The 20,148-nt window shown below is 49.6% G+C and overlaps 1 protein-coding gene across 3 annotated transcripts in view; it reads left to right on the top strand.

Annotated features, from left to right (window-relative positions):
• The window catches only part of HMGXB4 (HMG-box containing 4), a 36,150-nt gene that overhangs the window by 11,129 nt on the left and 4,873 nt on the right, over positions 1–20,148 (top strand). For 2 of the 3 annotated variants that reach the window (XM_038756264.1, XM_038756262.1), the window contains exons 2-9: positions 1,304–1,455; positions 1,767–1,845; positions 2,741–3,732; positions 10,219–10,300; positions 11,369–11,433; positions 15,215–15,320; positions 17,452–17,621; positions 19,256–19,378. In XM_038756264.1, the coding sequence (XP_038612192.1) occupies positions 2,815–3,732; positions 10,219–10,300; positions 11,369–11,433; positions 15,215–15,320; positions 17,452–17,621; positions 19,256–19,378 (1,464 nt within the window). In that variant the 5' untranslated portion in view covers positions 1,304–1,455; positions 1,767–1,845; positions 2,741–2,814. Of the gene's footprint in view, positions 1–1,303; positions 1,456–1,766; positions 1,846–1,993; positions 2,078–2,740; positions 3,733–10,218; positions 10,301–11,368; positions 11,434–15,214; positions 15,321–17,451; positions 17,622–19,255; positions 19,379–20,148 lie in introns of those variants that run through there. The other variant, XM_038756263.1, reaches the window with a different exon arrangement.

Below are 20,148 nucleotides of genomic sequence, written 5' to 3' on the forward strand. Positions count from 1 at the left end.
TCACTCCCGGTCCTTGCCGGCTCCGGGGAGCAAGAGCCCGGCTGTGGGAATGACAACGCCGCCTCGTCACCCCTCTCCTTCTGGGCCTGACCCCCGCGGTTCACCTGGCCGTTGCCAAATCCAGCCGAGACGTGGCCTCGGAGCGGATGTAGCGTGGCAGTGGAAAACGTTAATCCCTCCGGCGGAGCCGTTGCCTACAGCCAAGACAGTGAGGAGTGTGGACTCTTGGGCCCTTGGATCCGATCCCCGTGTTCCGGTCGGTTTAAGGAACGGTCGGTTTGAGGCGGAGGGCCCGCTACGGTTTGTGCACGTCTGACGGCTCGACAGCGGTCCACAGGTTTTGTTTTGTTGTCCGTCTCCCCCTTCTAGACTGTGAGCCCGTTGTGGGGCAGGGGCCGTCTCTACGTGTCGCCGACTTGTACTTCCCAAGCGCTTAGTCCAGCGCTCCGCACACAGTAAGCGCTCAATAAATATGACTGAATGAATGACCGTCTCATCATCATCATCATCATCAATCGTATTTATTGAGCGCTTACTATGTGCAGAGCACTGTACTAAGCGCTTGGGAAGTACAAATTGGCAACATATACGGTCCCTACCCAACAGTGGGCTCACAGTCTAAAAGGGGGAGACAGAGAACAAAACCAAACATACTAACAAAATAAAATAAATAGAATAGATATGTAAAAGTAAAATAAATAGAGTAATGTGTACAAACATATATACATATACACAGGTGCTGTGGGGAATAATGATAACTGTGGTACTTGTTAAACGCTAACTGTGCGCCAAGCACTGTAGTAAGCCCTAGGGTAGATACAAGATACGAGATCCAGATCCCACATGGGGCTCACACGTTATTAAAGGGAACAGGTTACTAAATTTCCATTTTGCAGATGGGGGAACTGAGGGCCAGAGAAGTGAAGTGACTTGCCCAAGGTCACACAGCAGACAAGTGGCAGAGCCGGGATTCGAACCCAGGTCCTTTGGACTCCCAGGCCCGTGCTCTATCCACTAGGCCACGCTGCTTCCGGGCGTCTCTATACGTTGCCGACTTGTACTTCCCAAGCGCTTAGTCCAGCGCTCCGCACACAGTAAGCGCTCAATAAATATGATTGAATGAATAACCGTCTCTATACGTTGCCGACTTGTACTTCTCAAGCGCTTAGCACACAGTAATTGCTCAATAATTACGATTGAATGATTGAATGATGATATGGCTACACTTCTCCTCACCTGGATTTTTCTTCTCCCCCCTCTTTGCCTCTGTCTCTTCCTCTTTAACGTGTGCGCGGTTCCTAAGGTTGTTTCGATGGTGACCGGACCTTTGAGGACGTAGGTCCGGGAGCGGGCAGAGGCCAACGCGAGAAGAGGCGTTCTTACAAGGATCTGTTGAGGGAAGAAGAAGAAGAGATTGAGGCTCAAGTCGGGAAGTCCTCCAAGAAGAGGTTGAAGGTGAGAAGTGCCCGAGTTGGGGGGATGACGCTAGAGGGGACAGGCTTTTCACCAGACTGTTCCAAAAGTTACAACCATCCATCTTGGCCGCTGGTTTGGTTTTTTTTTTTGTCATCTTATGCTCGTTTTTTATTTGATGGCAGTGTTTTTGTCCTCATTAGACTCTAGCCTGCTTTGTTTCCTGACCCTGGGAGGGACCAGGAACCAAAGCACCTTCTCAGTGGGGAAGGAGTTCACTCAGAGTTGCTTCGTCCCGTCTCTGGTTCCCCCTCGCTCCGTTATCATTCGCTTGTCCTCTCCTCTGATTCCAGGATAGTGACCGCTCCTTCCTGGGGACGGACACTCACAAGAAGAAGAGGAAGCACTCTTCGGATGATTTCTACTATGGAGGTGAGGGGGGTGGGGGAAGAAGTGACGAAGAGGAGGGGCGGACTCCCCTCCTGGTTGTTGGAGTCGGGCTAGGGGAAAGGGCTGTAGACGTTGCTGACTCAGTGGCCTATTTAACAGGGCAGTGGTTCTTGTTCTGAGTGCCGGTAAACCAGTGTGGAGGAGGAGAGAGGTGGAGGGCTGGTATTTTTGGAGGATTCAGCATAGAAGAACAGTCTTCATTTGGCTACACCAGGTACCAGGTTCCTTCTCCCCTCTCCTCTCCCCCCAGCCCCAAACCACTTCTCTCTTGCCCGGTCTTTATCGTCTAGCGGCCCATCCGCCGCGGGAGGCCCTCGAGCCCTGTGGCCCGCCCCTGGTCTCGTCTCCCTCCAGCAAGGAACACCTTCCTTGCTCATCCTCTCGTGTACGAGACCGGTTTTTCTTAGCTGGGATGCCAACGTGGCTGAAGGGCCTAACCCTTCTCATTCATTCATTCAGTCAGTCAGTCGTATTTACGGAGCGCTCACTCCGAAGTGGGTCCGGCCTGGGCCCAGAGACCAGCGGCACTCTGAATTCTGAACCGTAACTCACCTTACTCCCCACAGCCGTTGCCCTCCGTCGGAGTGTGGTCCCTTATGTGGCCGTGCGAAGAATCAGTGGAAGCAACTCCAGGGGTAACCCGGCTCCCGGTTTTCGGAGGCAGCAGTGCTCTCTTTCTCTCCCCTCTCTCCCTCCCTCTCTCTCTGTCTCTCTCTCAGTGCTGGGACTATTTCGGAAGACCTCCCTCCCTCCCATCCCTTCCCCCTCCCCATCAGCCCCTGCTTCTCACCGGTCGGGAGACTCTGGTGAGCCGGGGAGCGTGATGGAAAGTTGCCCGTCGCCTTTTCACAGCTGCCCTCCTTTGGACCTTTTTCAGACCTTTCGCCTCTGGAGCCATCACAGAAGAAAAAGAAAAAGGCGGTCTCCAGCCCGCCGTCCACCGACACGGCCATGGACCTGCTGAAGGCCATCACCTCGCCGTTGGCCACGGGCTCCAAGCCCTCCCGCAAGAGCGGAGAGAAATCCTCCTTCTCCTCCTTCAGTTCCTCGAGCTACTCGGAAAGCAAGAAGGAGCACCACAGGAGGAAGGTGAGCGGGAGCGGCGGCGAGCCCTCCGTAGACGACGGCGGCTACCACAAGTCCAAAAAAATGAAGCCGCTGTACGTGAACACGGAGACGCTGACCCTGCGGGAGCCGGACGGCCTGAAGATGAAGCTCATCCTGTCCCCCAAAGAGAAGGGAGGCGGCGCAGCCGACGAAGAGGCCTTTCCCTACCCTCCCGCACAAGGCGCCGCCAAAAAATCCTCCAGGAAGTCGGCGCGGGACGAGCAAGGGGCTCTCCTTCTGGGCCACGAACTGCAGAGCTTTCTGAAAACCTCCCGGAAGAAGCACAAGCCGAGCTCGGACCCGCACCCGCCGCCCCGTCCCGGCCCCGAAGACTTCAGGCCGGACGCCTCCCTCTTCCCGGATCGGCACGGGGCCGACTACGAGCTCTCCGGCCTGGAACCGGGCCCGGAGTCGGCCTCCTCCTCGGGCGGGGAGCTGGAGGCCGGGGAACTGGTCATAGATGACTCGTACCGCGAGATCAAGAAGAAGAAGAAGTCCAAGAAGAGCAAGAAGAAGAAGGACAAGGAGAAGCACAAGGAGAGGAGGCACTCGAAGTCCAGAAGAAGCGCCGGGGTCTCCTCCGGGGGATCGGCAGGCGACGAAGTCGCCGGGGCCCCCGGCCCCCCGCCCGGCGCCCCCTCCTACCCCCTCGCCGCCCCGCCGCCTCCCCCGCCGCCGCCTGTCTTCCATCCGGACGGGCAGAGTGAGAAAAAGAAGAGGAGAGAAGAGCGGGAGAAAGAGAAGGCCGAAAAAATCGAAAAGGTAAAGAGCGGAATCGAGCAACGTTGTTCCCGTCGGGTGAGTTGCTGGAAATTTCAGGGAAAAAGCTCGGCGGGTGGAATGCAGAATGGAAACTACCCCCACCAAGCCCCTCCTATATAGACTGGGACACTCTCAGAGAGATGTTTACTCCGGTGTTTAGTGATGATAATGATAATAGTATTTAAATGCTTGCTACGTGGCGGGCACCGTACCAAGCGCCGGGGTGGATACAAGCAAATCGCGTTGGACGCGGTCCCTGTCCGGTATAAGGCTCACGGTCTTAACCCCCTTTGTGCAGATGAGGTAACCGAGGCCCGGAGAAGCGAAGTGACTTGCCCAAGGCCACACAGCAGAGAAGTGGCGGAGCCGGGACTAGAACCCGTGACCTTTTGACTCCCGGGCCCGTGCCGTAGCAACTATGCCAGGCTACAGTCCCTGACCCACAGTGAGCACCTAGCAAATGCCAGAATAATAATAATAATAACAATAATGATAGTGTTACCCATTGAGCAGCAGAGACTTAGGAGGGCTGGCTGCGTAGAGTTGTCCTGTCTGTAATAATGATGGTATTTGTTAGGCGCTTACTATGTGCCAAGCACTGTTCTACGTGCTGCAAAGAAGGTACCACCGTAGGTGAAGCGTGTGGTCCGCAGACACAATTTGTAATGTTGTGCTTGTCGTTAGCGGGGCTGTGTCCTGTCTCCCCTCTTTGGCTCTCGTTCCTCATGGAGCTTTCGCTCGCAGAGGCCCACTGGGAGTGCTCCGACCGAGACTTGGACTCCTTCTCGACTCCCTCCAGACTGTAAGCTCCTTGTAGGCAGGGAATGGAGCCGTTGTACTCTCCCGAGCGCTCAGTACAGTGCTCTGCACACGGGAAGCGCTCAATAAATACGACTGACTGACTGGACTCTCCCAAGGGAGCGAAATCTACTCTCCTTTGCCCTCTAGCAGGTTGTTTATATAAGTTCTGCGGAAAGAAGGTCGGGGGTCATAGGAATCATCTGGGAAAGATCGGAAGAAGTAACTGGGGGTCCGCACCATCTGGGAATGGAAAAGTATCTTCGCTGAGACACCCCCGTAAGCATTTTAGAGAAGCAGCATGGCCCAGTGGAAAGAGCCTGGTCATGGGTTCTAATCCTGGCTCCGCCACGTGACCTTGGGCAAGTCACTTAATTTCTCAGAGCCTCAGTTACCTCATCTGTAAAATGGAGGGGAAGACCGTGAGCCCCCCGTGGGACAACCTGATCACCTTGTATCCGCCCCGGCGCTTAGAACAGTGCTTTGCACATAGTAAACGCTGAACAAATGCCGTTACTATTATTATTATTTTCTACTAAAGGACCTGATATCCCCCGCAGGCAGTGGAGCTTTTCCTATCCCTTCTTTACTGCCTTTACAAATTGGAGTAGGAATATTTTGCCTTTGGTTTTCTCAGAAAACGAGATATTGACTTTGTGTGTCTGTCGCGATTGTGTCGTCACAGGCCTCACGTCTGGGTGGCTCGCGTGGCTGGTGGACGGTCGGGGGAAAATGGAGGTGGAGGGAGTTAGGGAGCTTTGGTGGTTACCCTGAGTAAAGTGGCCCTTTTTTAAAAAAAAAAAAATAGGAAATTGTAATTCAGATTACCGAAAAGACGACCCCAAAACGTAATTCCTTAAGGGGTGAGGATATCAATTTTCCTCATAGGGTTTGTCAAATACAGGTGGAAAAGTTATGCTTAGACCTCATTCTGCCTGTCGGTTGGACGGTTTGTTGGTTTCTTTTTGCCTGCCTTGAGCGGGAAAGAGGGAACCCGTGCAGAACTGTAGAATTTCAGCAGGAAAAAAAATCAAGACAAAAACCAGGACTGCTGCCAAAATGCGTGTGTGTTTTGTGGGGTTTTGTTATGCATTTCATTTGGACTTGACCGTATGACGATCCGTAGAAACTTGTGCCTCTGCATTCCCCCCTCCCGCTGGCCCCGGCGCGGCTGAGGCAGAAGAGGAGCGGGCGAAGGAGAAGTCACACGGAGGGAGGGAGCCATGCTCATCCCCGGACTCCTCTCACCGTCACCCCGCCCGGACCGGCCGCCTTCCCGTCAGGAGGAGCCCAGCTGGCCGTTGGTCCGAATCTTGCGGCTACTGAGGTAGCTGTATTCCAATCGGACGCTTTTCCCGAAACACCCTTTTAATTCTTCTCTTCTTTTCATCACCTGTAACCGACCCGCGGCGGGAACAGCCGAGAACACATTTGCCCTATTCTAACCTCATTCGGGGGTTTGGGGAGCCACCTCTCAAAATCACGCGTAGAATTTCCACTTTTCCGTGCGGGTCTGGACTGCGAGCCCGCTGTTGGGTAGGGACCGTCTCTGTATGTTGCCAACTTAGTCCAGTGCTCTGCACACAGTAAGCGCTCAATAAATAAATAATGATAATAATGATGGCATTTGTTAAGCGCTTACTATGTGCAAAGCACTGTTCTAAGCGCGGGGAAGGATGCAGGGTGATCAGATTGCCCCACGTGGGGCTCACAAACTTAATCCCCATTTTCCAGATGAGGTAACTGGGGCCCGGAGAAGTGAAGCGACTTGCCCAAAGTCACACAGCTGACAAGTGGCGGAGCCGGGATTTGAACCCATGACGTCTGACTCCAAAGCCCGGACTCTTTCCACTGAGCCACGCTGACTGCCTCTATCTGTTGCCGAATTGTACTTTCCAAGCGCCTAGTGCGGTGCCCTGCACACAGTAAGCGCTCAATAAATACGACTGAATGAATGAAATGGTGGGTTGCACCCAGTTGGCACCTGGTGAAAGAGTTTGAGGAGCGCGGCACTGTCCTAAGGAAACAGCAGCGACGACGACGTTAAGGCGAGGCCCTCATTCCCTCTTTGGGAATGAGGATCCCACTCGGTCTTCAGGGCAAGGAAGCGCACTGTCTCATAGTTCCTGGCTTTTCCTGGAAGTTTTCTCCAGCTTCCTTAGTTGTCAAAGCTGTTCACGTGGGATCGGCTGTCGGCGCTTTCTCTCAATCAATCAATCAATCAATCGTATTTATTGAGCGCTTACTATGTGCAGAGCACTGTACTAAGCGCTTGGGAAGTACAAATTGGCCAAGGAAAGCATTCAGAGATTGCCTAACCCGGGGGAGAAGGTAACGTAAAGTCTAATTTTGCGTCTTTCAACTCCTCTTCAGATTCTTGGTTCCAATTACCCGATCGTCCTATTCTGGATAGGATGAGAGAGGGGGTTGGTACCTTTATTCCTGAGAAAATTGGCGCCGGTTTCCTTCCGTTTCCAAGGAAATCGTTCAGTCGTATTTATGGAGCACTTACTGTGTGCGCGGCACTGTACTAAGCGCTTGGGAAGTACAGATCGGCAACATATAGAGACGGTCCCTACCCAACACTCCTCTGCCCCCGTTACCTGTTGAATGTGGCTTGCTCTTGTGATGCCTTTCACCCGCAACCTGTTGAAACAGGGCTGTTGCTGGCAGAGGTTGGAGCTCAGGGCGGTTGTTGAAGATTAACATTGGAAAAGCCCACTTTTCACTTGCATATGACGGGAACTGGTTTATGTTGTGGGGCACCTTAACCCCCTTGGGTCCGAACCCCAGTGCCGGTGCAGGAGAAAGCAAGCAGAGGGTCTTACACGTGGAGGTGAAACAGAAACTCTCCCTGAACTTTAAAAAGATTTCCAAGTACGAACCACGTGCGGAGGCGAATTTTGGCGATGAGAACGGGCCGCAGCTCCAGATGGAGGTGTGTAGGAGGGGAAAAAGTAAAGGAGGAGGAGGAAGGGCAGGGTTCACCTCCGCAGAGTCGGTGTTGCCGTATTTCGTGTCAATGTATCTAAACAGGGAGGTGCTTCAACCCAAAGGAGGCTGTTCTTTTTCATCTGAATAAGCGTGGTATTTATTAAGCGCTTTCTATATGCCAAGCACCCTACCGAGCACTGGGGTAGATACAAAGCCATTAGGCCCTGCGTGGGGCTCAGAGTCTGAGGAGGGAGAACAGGAATGGAATCTCCATTCTGCAGTTGAGGAAACTGAGACCCAGAGAAGTGTCCCGTAGCAGGCAAATACAGCAGCTCGAATTAGAACCCGGTCCTCCAACTCCCAGGCCTGTGCTTTCCCCACTAGTCATCATCAGTCGTATTTATTGAGCGCTTACTATGTGCAGAGCACTGTACTAAGCGCTAGTCCACATCGCTTCTCATGTTGCTCCTCGTCTCTGACCTCTATTTTCCTCCTCCTTTTTTCCACTTAGTCCTAGTAGCGCATCTCGGGTGCTACCCATTTATGACGCAAAAAGCGTCAGTGCTACAAACACTATGGTGTCACTCTGGTTCGGGAGGGGGAAACTGCATTGTGCCGTCTCAGTGGGAGAAGCACCTGTTACCTCCTCAAGTGTGTGAACCTGTGGGGGCCTGGGGAGTTGGCGGAAGGGAGTTTTAGTAGGAAGAAAAATAATGGTATTTTAGTGCCTTAGTGCACCACACTATTATGTTCGAAGCATCAGTGAAAGTCCAGGAGAAGCAAAAGACACATTTCCTAACCCTGAGAAGCTCAGACATGCAGAATCTTTTTGAATATTAGGAGAAACATATCTGTTTATTATATTGTACGCTCCCAAGCACTTAGCACAGTGCTCTGCACACAGTAAGCGCTCCAAAATATGATTGACAGTATGAAGAAAAAGGAGCATCCTCTAGATTAAGCTGTTGTATTGTGCTCTCCCAAGCGCTTAGTGCTTTGCTCACAGTAAGTGCTCAATCAGTACAACTGATCAATCTGGGCAATGGAATGAATATGTAAGGATGAGATAAATAATGAAAGTGATACACAAGGGTGTGGAGGTTGTGTAGAAATGATTCATACGTGCTACGGAGTAGGTGTTGGGTTGATAAGACATGGGGTTTGGGGAATATCTCGGGTTTGCTGGAGGGAGAGGGATTTTAGGAAAGCTTTGAAGAGGGGGAGAGCTGGGACCAGCAGATTTTGGGGTCTGGGGGCTTGGGAGGAATTGTCCTCGTTAATCATTGTAGAGAAACAGCGTGGCTTAATGGCAGGAGTACGGGCTTGGGAGTCGGAGGATGTGGGTTCTAATCCCGCCTCCACCACTTGTCTGCTGGGTGACCTTGGGCAAGCCACTTAACTTCTCTGTGCCTCAAGTTCCCTCGTCTGTAAATGATTGTGAGCCCCACGTGGGACAAGCTGATTACCTTGTATCTCCCCCAGCGCTTAGAACAGTTCTTGGCACTTAACAAATACCGTAAGTATCATTATTATTATTAATGATATTTGTGAGCACTTACTATGTACTAAGCAGTAGGGAGAGTACAGTACAACCGACTTGGTCGAGATGTTCCCTGCCCACAATGAGCTTTCAGCGTAGGGAGTTGTCGGGTGAGGGAACCAAGGGTGTGATCTAGGAGGTGGCGGCCAGGGAAGCAGATGAGGGATGGGATAAGGGATAAGGGATGGGGAGGAGCGAGGGGTGTGAACTGGGGGCCAGTGGGTTGGAAAATCTCCCCCCCCCATTAAAACGAGAGCTTGTAAACGCCGCTTTGGTTCATCCCAAGCTCCCGAGTCTCTATCCGTCGGCATTCAAATGGGCCGCCCGGGTGCCGAATTCCAAAATAATGCTTTATGGGCAAAAACAGCCTCCTGGAGAGAAAAAAAAATCACACAATTCAAACACCTCGTATTTATCGAGGAGTTCCTATTTCACTCACGTACGAGATAACTTTTCGAAGCAGTGTCAGAAACCATTCATAGTAGTCTCTCCATCGCTCTTCCAACACACTGTCCATACTTTATGGTTTTCTTTCTTTTTTTCCGGAGCTATTCACGTAAATCCCTCCAGGTATTTACAGATTTGGGGGTGCACATTTGTCAGGGGCAAAGCCATCGACAGAGATACCGTTTTTCATGAGGGAATCTTTCTTTTTTTCCGGAACTATTCACGTAAATTCCTCTAGCTATTTACAGATTTTGGGGTGTACATTTGTCAGGGGCAAAGCCATCAACAGAGATACCGTTTTTCATGAGGGATCTTTCTTTTTTTCCGGAACTATTCACGTAAATTCCTCTAGCTATTTACAGATTTTGGGGTGTACATTTGTCAGGGGCAAAGCTATCGACAGAGATACCGTTTTTCATGAGGGATCACGGTTCCGTACTGTGACGTGAACCATTAGTGATTGGGGGGGATTTAACAAGTGCGGGAGGGGAGGGGGGCATCTTTGCTATATAATTTGAGGATTAGGATCAAGTGGGCCAGCCGCTGTATTGCCAAAGTATAACTTCTGGTTTCCGACCACCGTTTTTGGCGGTCCGGCGTCTTTGATGGATGGGTTTTCCACTTCAGGAATGTTGAGGGGAAGCTCCTTTTCAAGCTCTTTCTCCTTGGAGAGCAATACGGGCATCCTTCCGTCTGTGTCTCCTACGACCGGCTCCTCAGTGGAGTAACTAAATCTTATCCTCTTTGTCTTTTCCCGCGGGGACTAGCCGAAGAAGAAGAACATGTCGGCCTACCAGGTGTTCTGTAAGGAATACCGGGTCACTATAGTTGCCGAGCATCCGGGAATAGGTGAGAAAATGCCTCGTCTCCCCCGTCTCTTCTCACCCTTCGAGCGGTGCAATGAAACCAGATCTGAAGCCACTTTCTCCCTGTCTTTTCTCCTCTATAATGAAGCTAGCTCGCGGATGGGAGAAAGGATGATCTCATTAGGAGAACACTCAAAAGAGTCTATTTCTAGCTCCCTCTGCTTCAGTGACTACCTCTCAAGCCGCCTCACTTTCCTGCCTCAATTCCCGTCTAAATTGTCAAAAAAAAAAAGGAACCCCAACCACACACTTGGTATCCATTAATTCACTGTAATTCTCTAGGTTACTATTTGTAGATTTGAATTTCTCGAGGGGAAAGCATTAAATAAGGATGCTGGCGTAGAAATCCAGCATCCAGCCTAGACATTTTTATGAGCATGTGCGTCGACGAAGATGTCTCATCCGCTCCCTAAATTGGGTCGTCTGTCCTCATCAGCCCTTTGGTGTAGCTTTTTTATGATTTACGGCGGCGCTGGAGTTATAATGGTGGTGGCTCGCATCACCCCCTCCACACGTTTACCAACGTGTAAATAGCCAGCCCGAGTCAAAGTCCGCTCTTTGACCGGAGCGAGATGTTTTTCAGTATCTTTCTACAGCTGTACACGCGCGGACACTGTCTACGGGTACTTGTGGCGGCACTTTTGAATCCGGAAAAAGACCTAAATTTGCTCGGAGGGCGATATCTCCTGGAATCGGCACGTTTCCGTGCCTTGCCGGTGGCCCGTGGCTTATTGTCCCCCACCGGCATGGGTTTGCTTCCCAATCGGCCAATTTTAGAAGCAGATATTTAAAGGAGGGAGGGAGGAAGAGGGACACCAGACCTTATCCAGGAATCAGACGGGCCCTTTTGCAATTTCAGCCTCCTCCACCCGCTGAAAGCCAAGAGGAGCTGGTGATGTTAGGAACCCTCAAAACCAATTCCACTCCCGTGGGCAAACCTTGTATCCGGCCTCCACCTTCAGGAGTATTTAACCAAACTCTGGTGGGTGGAACGGCGGGGGCGCGGGGGAGGGGGGTGCTCGTTATTATTTGGTTGTTTCTTCCTTGCTAGATTTTGGGGAACTTAGCAAAAAATTGGCTGAAGTGTGGAAGCAGCTACCAGAGAAGGACAAGCTGGTAAGTACCTCCCGCCTAGCTAAATAATTTGGTGATATTTCACCTGCAAAACCCAACCTGGGCCCCGGAAAAATAGTGAGAATAGTCCCCGGTCCAGAGCGTGAAATGAGCAGAGTGGTAGTGGTGATATTGGAAGGAATAGTAATAATAGCATTTATAGAGCACCCATTAGGTGCACTACACTGCACTAAACTCTTGGAAAGTACAAAACAAACAGCGGTGACCGAGTGAAAAAGGCACAGGCCTGGGTGTTAAGGGATCTGGGTTCTAATCCTTGTTCTGCCCCTTGCCTGCAGCGTGACCTTGGGCAAATCACTTCCGTGCCTCCATAACCTCCTCTGTAAATTGGGGATCAAACATCTGAGCCCCGTGTGGGACGGGGATGGCGTCCAATATGTTTACCTTGCATATACTACGGTGCTTGGGGTATAGTAAGTGCTTAATAAATACCACAGTTATTATTGTTTTGATGAACCAGCAAGTAATACAATTCTGGCCCACAAGGAGCTTGAGAGACATGAGACATAAAAATATGGACAGAATGATCAGAATTTGTAACTGAGCGAACAGTTAATAAATGTTTAAACATAAGGGCCGAGAGTGGGTATAAGCATATAACTGCCAGAGGAGGCCGAGGGGTTACGGAATTGAAGATGGTGGGAATTCTTTGGGGATGGAAAGGTGGAGGAAATGAGCTCTCAGGACAGCTTTGAATATGGGGAGGGCTGTGATGTGTCATCAGAATTTGGGAATGCTGGGGAAAGTTTGGGTCAGAGGAATGGAATTGAATGAGGGGACAGAGATAGAGTCAAGAACAAGGCGAAGTTACTAGATTAGCTTGGCTGGCTGAACTTCGTTGCAGGGATGAATCAATCAATCGTATTGAGTGCTTACTGTGTGCAGAGCACTGTACTAAGCGCTTGGGAAGTACAAGTTGGAAACACATAGAGACAGTCCCTACCCAACAGTGGGCTCATTAGAAGCGATTTCTTCAGTAGCAAGACTGCTGATCGTCACCATTGGAGAGAAGCAGCGGGGCTTAGTGGAAAGAGCCCGGGCTTGGGAGTTTAGAGGACTTGGATTTTAGGGAAGCAGCGGGGCTCAGTGGAAGGAGCCCGGGCTTTGGAGTCAGAGTTCATGGGTTCAAATCCCGGCTCTGCCAACTGTGAGCTGGGTGACTTCGGGCAAGTCACTTTACTTCTCTGGGCCTCAGTTCCCTCATCTCTAAAACGGGGATTAAGACTGTGAGCCCCCCGTGGGACAACCTGACCACCTTGTAACCTCCCCAGCGCTTAGAACAGTGCTTTGCACATAGTAAGCGCTTAATAAATGCCGTCATTATTATTATTATTAATCCCGGTTCCGACACTTGTGTGCTGTGTGACCTTAGGCAAGCCAGTTCACTTCTCCGTGCCTCACTGTGAGCCCCATGTGGGACAACCTGATTACCTTGTATCTACTCCAGTGCTTAGAACAGTGCTTGGCACATAGTAAGCGCTGAACAAATACCATCATTCATCATCATCATCATCAATCGTATTTATTGAGCGCTTACTGTGGGCAGAGCGCTGTACTAAGCCCTTGGGAAGTACAATTTGGCAACATGTAGAGACAGTCCCTACCCAACAGTGGGCTTATTGTTATTATCATTATCAACAAACGTAGTATAAGGATGTCCGTCACTGGCCTAGATAATAATGGTACTAACAATTGTATTTATTAAGCTTTGAGCAGCTGCCACGCACTGCACTAAACTTTGGGGTAGAACAATAGGTCGTATTTATTGAGCACTTACTGTGTGCAGAGCTCTGAACTACTTAACTAAGCACTTGGGTGAGTACAGTTCAACAAAGTTGGTTAGACACATTCCTGACCCACAATGAATTAACAGCCTAGAAGCTAACCAAATCAATGGTATTTATTGAGCGCTTACTGCTACTAATAATATTGATCATTGCGGTATTTGTTAAGCACTGACTATGTGCCAAGGACTGTTCTAAGCGCTGGGGTAGATAGAAGCTAATCCGGTTGGACACAGTACCTGTCCGCTGTAGGGCTCACAGCCTTGATCGGATCTTACAGATGAGGGGACGGAGGCAAAGAGAAGGGAAATGACTTGCCCGTGGTCACCCAGCAGCCAAGTGGCGGGGCCGGGATTAGAACCCATGACCTGGAATCCCAGGCTCAGGCTCTACCCCCCCCCCCATACTAAGCGCTTGGGAGAGTACAACGGAATCAGCAGACAAGCGTGGCTCAGTGGAAAGAGGCCGGGCTTTGGAGTCAGAGGTCACGGGTTCAAATCCCAGCTCCGCCGACTGTCAGCTGTGTGACTTTGGCAAGTCACTTCACTTCTCTGGGCCTCAGTGACCTCATCTGTAAAATGGGGATTAAGACTGTGAGCCCCACGTGGGACAACCTCATCATCTTATATCCACCCCAGTGCTTAGAACAGTGCTTTGCACATAGTAAGCGCTTAACAAATACCGTTATTATTATTATTATTATTCTCTGGGCCTCAGTTCCCTCATCTGTAAAATGGGGGTTAAGACTGTGAGCCCCACGTGGGACAACATGATCATCTTATATCCCCCCCAGTGCTTAGAACAGTGCTTTGCACATAGGAAGCGCTTAACAAATACCATTATTATTGTTATTATTATTGTTATTATTATTCTCTGGGCCTCAGTTCCCTCATCTGTAAAATGGGGGTTAAGACTCTGAGCCCCTCGTGGGACAACCTGATCACCTTGTAACCTCCCCAGCGCTTAGAACAGTGCTTTGCGCATAGTAAGCGCTTAATAAATGCCATTATTATTATTATTATGTTTCCAAATTGTGTCCAAATCAGGCACAATCCCTGCCCCATTCTGGGGCTCGCAATCTAGGCGATTTCTAAAGTACAGTTACAGAGTTCCTCCAGAAGCGCAGTGTAATGAGAGTTGACAAACGTATTTTTAGGCCGTGTTTTTTGAGCGCTAGCTGTGCGCTGACCTGTGGCTCAGAGAACTTGCATTTCATGCAAAATTGAGGCTTGAGAATCCATGTGTGAGGATCATAGTTGCTCCTTGCGCTTTGAGGGGCAGTGGGGGAGGGCCAGATCAATCAATCAATCCTATTTATTGAGCGCTTACTGTGTGTACCTGTATATATGTATATATACCTGTATATATGTATATATGTTTGTACATATTTATTACTCTATTTATTTATTTATTTATTTATTTTATTTGTACATGTCTATTCTATTTATTTTATTTTGTTAGTATGTTTGGTTTTGTTCTCTGTCTCCCCCTTTTAGACTGTGAGCCCACTGTTGGGTAGGGGCCGTCTCTATGTGTTGCCAATTTGTACTTCCCAAGCGCTTAGTACAGTGCTCTGCCCACAGTAAGCGCTCAATAAATACGATTGATGATGATGATGATGCAGAGCACTGTACTAAGCGCTTGGGAAGTACACGTTGGCAACATCTAGAGACAGTCCCTACCCAACAGTGGGCTCACGGTGTAGAAGGGGGAGACAGAGAACAAAACCAAACATATTAACAAAATAAAATAAATGGAATAGATATGTACAAGTAAAATAAATAAATAGAGTAATAAATATGTACAAACAGATTCCCTAGGCTGGGGCCCTCAAGGCTTCGCCTTCCGCCAGCCCACCCCAGCAGCACAGTCTCGACTTGTACCTTCCAAAGCTGGGGCGTTATTTCCTTCATTATTTCATTGTCTCCTTTGATGCCATTTCTGGAATGACAATTCCCTTTTTCCTGGCTTCTGCGTAGGTTTGGAAGCAGAAAGCCCAGTATCTGCAACACAAGCAGAACAAAGCAGAAGCCACAACTGTGAAGCGGAAAGCAGCTGGGCCGGAGGGCTCCGTGAAAGCGAAAGGTAAGGACTCCAACCCGCTCCTTGGGCTCGGGATTCTCCGAGACTCAAGTTGCTTCTGAACCAGAAAATGGAAGCAGGCCTTCTGGAAGCGTTGAACTTTGACCCCTTAAATGCTAATAAGAAAAAAAATAATTGTGGTACTCATTAAGCGCTTACGACGTGCCAGGCACTGTACTAAGCGCAGGGGTGCATCCAGGTAGAACGGGTTGGACCGTCCCTGTCCCACGTGGGGCTTCCAGTCTCCCCGTTTTACAGATGAAGTGACTTACCCAAGGTCACCAAGCAGACAAGTGGTGGAGCGGGGATTAGAACCCATGACTTTTAGACTGTGAGCCCACTGTTGGGTAGGGGCTGTCTCTATATGTTGCCGACTTGGACTTCCCAAGCGCTTAGTACAGTGCTCTGCACAAAGTAAGCACTCAGTAAATACGATCGATTGATTTCTGACTCCCATGCTGCTGTGACTTCATCCCTAACCCTCCCTGAGGATTAAAGACTAGAAAGAGGACCAATTGGTGGTATTTATTGAGCACTTACTGTGTGCAGAACACTGGACTAAGCATATTCATTCATTCACTCATTCAATCGTATGTATTGAGCGCTTACTGTGTGCAGAGCACTGGACTAAGCGCTTGGGAAGGACAAGTTGGCAACATATAGAGACGGTCCCGATATGGGATAAGCATAAGCATAAGCATATAAGCATACGGGAGAGTACAATGTAACAGAAATGGTAGACACGGTCCCTTCTCACAAGGAGCCTACAGTTTAGGGGGAGACACATGTTAATAGAAATAAATGATCCGGGAAATCGTTCAGTCATTCAGTTGTATTTATTGAGCTCTTACCATGTGCAAAGCCCTATACTAAGCACTTGGGAGAGTACAACGTAACAGAATTGATAGACGCGGTCCCTTCTCACAGCGAGCTTACAGTTTAGGGGGAGACACACGTTAATAGAAATAAATGATCTTGGAAATGTTCAGTCATTCAGTTGTATTCCTTGAGCGCTTACCGTGTGCAAAGCCCTGTACTAAGCACTTGGGAGAGTACAACGTAACAGAATTGATAGACACGGTCCCTTCTCACAACGAGCTTATAGTTTAGGGGGAGACACACGGTAATAGAAATAAATGATCGTGGAAATCGTTCACTCATTCAGTTGTATTTATTGAGCGCTTACTATGTGCAAAGCCCTATACTATGCACTCGGGAGAGTACAACGTAACAGAATTGGTAGACACAGTCCCTTCTCATAACGAGCTTACAGTTTAGGGGGAGACACTCGTTAATAGAAATAAATGATCTTGGAAATCGTTCACTCATTCAGTTGTATTTAATGAGCACTTACCGTGTGCAAAGCCCTATACTAAGCACTTGGGAGAGTGCAACGTAACAGAATTGATAGACACGGTCCCTTCTCACAACGAGCTTGCAGTTTAGGGGGAGACACACATTAATAAAAATAAACGATCTGGGCAATCGTTCAGTCATTCAGTTGTATTGAGTGCTTACTGTGTGCAAAGCCCTGTACTAAGCACTCGGGAGAGTACAACGTAACAGAATTGATAGACACAGTCCCTTCTCACAACGAGCTTACAGTTTAGGGGGAGACACACGTTAATAGAAATAAATGACCGGGAAAATCGTTCAGTCATTCAGTTGTATTGAGTGCTTACTGTGTGCAAAGCCCTGTACTAAGCACTCGGGAGAGTACAACGTAACAGAATTGATAGACACGGTCCCTTCTCACAACGAGCTTACAGTTTAGGTGGAGACACACGGTAATAGAAATAAATGATCCGGGAAATCGTTCAGTCATTCAGTTGTATTGAGTGCTTACTGTGTGCAAAGCCCTGTACTAAGCACTCAGGAGAGTACAACGTAACAGAATTGATAGACACGGTCCCTTCTCACAACGAGTTTACAGTTTAGGGGGAGACACACGTTAATAGAAATGAATGATCCTGGAAATCGTTCACTCAGTTGTATTTATTGAGCGCTTACTGTGTGCGAAACCCTCTACTAAGCACTTGGGAGAGTACAGTATAACAGGGACAACAGTTAGCAGCAGCGCGTTGTTCTCAAGTTGTGTGTGTGTGTCTTTCTGTCTCTCTCCATGTGACCTCAGCCTCTCCTGTGGGAGTATTGTCTCCCCACAAGAAGTCCCCGGCCAGCACTGTGGTATTCTCTCCCTCACCAGCCAAAGTCCCCGAGACAGAGCCGATCGACGTAGCGGCACATCTTCAGCTGCTGGGGGAATCCCTCAGCCTCATCGGGCACCGCCTCCAGGAAACCGAGGTGGGTAGAGTGGGCACGGTTGCCCGGGGTCACTTGGGGCTCAGAATGGGATCTACTCCCGCAGCAGACCCATCGTCCCTGAAACGGAAGATTTCCGGAATCCCGCCCGGCAGCGGCTCGCTCGTTTGGAGTCCGAACCGACCGACTCGTGGCCGGAGACGAGCACGGCGACTGTGAAGTTGTCGAGCCAAGTCGGTCTCGTAGAGTAAGAAGCTTGGGCTCTCACGACGGGAGGGCGAGCGACAGCTTTGAGGAGAACCGAAATGGCAAAGCGGAAAGCAAGGAGGACGGAGGAAGCGTTTTAAGGGCACCATAAAGCAAAAGCTTAGGCAGGGCCCCAGATGAAAATTGGGAATCAGTTCCCGAGGAGAGAGCAGAAGGAAGGAGCTCTCCTCAAGCCAGAGCTTCGTACGGGCAGAGAGACGAGGAGGCAAAAAAAGAGTCCCAGGCGCTATAAACAGCAAGGACAGTAACCCAAAGGCAACCTTTTCGTGTGCCATTAAGTATATCCAGAGATGTCCTCGGCGTCCTGATCTTTCCAGCTGTCCTCCGCTTTTTTATTATTGTTATTATTATTGTTTAGAGTTCACCGTGTGCCAAGCACCGTACTAAGCACGGGGGTAGCTACAAGATAAGCAGGCCGGGCACAGTCTCGGGGAGGGACGCTTTTAAAATATTTACAACTAGAGCAGTCAAAGTATCCCTACCCGAGACTGTGTCCGGCCTGCTTATCCTGTAGCTACCCCAGGGCTCAGTACGGTGCTTGGCACAAATTAAAATATTTAGAATTAAAGTATTTACAACCAGAGCAGTCATTTTTGTCTCCCCTATTAGCGCATAAGAGGCTTATTCTGACCTATCTGAGCGTCTGATAAAGTGCCTTGCTCAATAAGTGCTGCTATGACTGCGGCTGTTACTACTGGAAGTGGGTTTGAGGACCCGGAACAATCCAGTCCCATAGTACTATGAATTACTATGAATAACTACGAATTAATGGCACAGTTTACACCATTCACATCCGTTCCCACCATTGTCATCATCATCATCATCATCAATCGTATTTATTGAGCGCTTACTATGTGCAGAGCACTGTACTAAGCGCTTGGGAAGTACAGATTGGCAACATATAGAGACAGTCCCCACCCAACAGTATAGAGACAGTCCCCACCCAACAGTGGGCTCACAGTCTAAAAGGGGGAGACAGAGAACAAAACCAAACATACTAACAAAATAAAATAAATAGGATAGATATGTACAAGTAAAATAAATGGAGTAATAAATATGTACAACCATATATACATATATACAGGTGCTGTGGGGAAGGGAAGGGGGTAAGATGGGGGGAGCAGTGAGCAGCAGTTTGATGTCTCTATACGTTGCCAACTTGTACTTCCCTAGCGCTTAGTACAGTGCTCTGCACACAGTAAGCGCTCAATAAATATGATTGATTGATTGATTGACCCCCCGGGTTTAAATACTATGTGAATACTATGAATAACTATGAAGAATTAAGAAGAATAAAGGATTCTGGAAGCAAGCCGGAAAGACCGCAGAAGGGAGAAACCTGGAAGCAACCGGAGTTTCTGGTCTCTTTCCCTTAAAGTGTTTTTTGTGTTTTTTGTTCGTGGTTTCAGGGGATGGTGGCTGTGTCCGGGAGTCTGTCGGTGCTGTTGGACTCCATCATCTGCGCCCTCGGGCCGTTGGCGTGTCTGACCACCCAGCTGCCCGAGTTGAACGGTTGCCCCAAGCAAGTCCTGGTGAGTCGAACGTGCCCAACGGGTCTGGGGCGGATGGGGAGAGAATTCAGGAAGGCCTCCGGGCCTTTTAGACCGGGAGCCCACTGTTGGGTAGGGACCGTCTCTATATGTTGCCACCTTGGACTTCCCAAGCGCTTAGTCCAGTGCTCTGCACACAGTAAGCGCTCAATAAATACGACTGATTGATTGTCGGTTTAGGAGAGCGTCAGCCACATTGGACGGGATCCAACCGGGACCCGTTCAACCCAGCCGTCTGTCACCGACAGAAGGGACGGAAGCAGCGTGGCCTAGTGGCTAGAGGTCACGGTCAAGGTCACGGGTTCTAATCCCGGCCCCCGCCACTTGTCAGCTGTGTGACTTGGGGCAAGTCACTTCACTTCTCTGGGCCTCAGTTCCCTCATCTGGAAAATGGGGGTGAAGACTGCAAGGCCCCTGTGGGACAACCTGATCACCTTGTAACCTCCCCAGCGCTTAGAACAGTGCTTTGCACATAGTAAGCGCTTAATAATTGCCATCATTATTATTATTATTATTATTCTCTGCTCCTCAGTTCCCTCATCTGTAAAATGGGGACTGAGATTGTGAACCCCACACGGGACAGGGACTGTGTCCAACCCAATTTGTTTGTATCCACCCCAGCGCTTAGTACAGTATCTGGCACATAAGTAAGCGCTTAAAAAATACCGTAATTATTATTGTTGCTGTAGCCTGTGAGCCCACTGTTGGGTAGGGACCGTCTCTATATGTTGCCAACTTGTACTTCCCAAGCG

This window comes from Tachyglossus aculeatus, chromosome 14 (assembly GCF_015852505.1).
Source record: "Tachyglossus aculeatus isolate mTacAcu1 chromosome 14, mTacAcu1.pri, whole genome shotgun sequence".
NCBI lineage: Eukaryota > Metazoa > Chordata > Mammalia > Monotremata > Tachyglossidae > Tachyglossus > Tachyglossus aculeatus.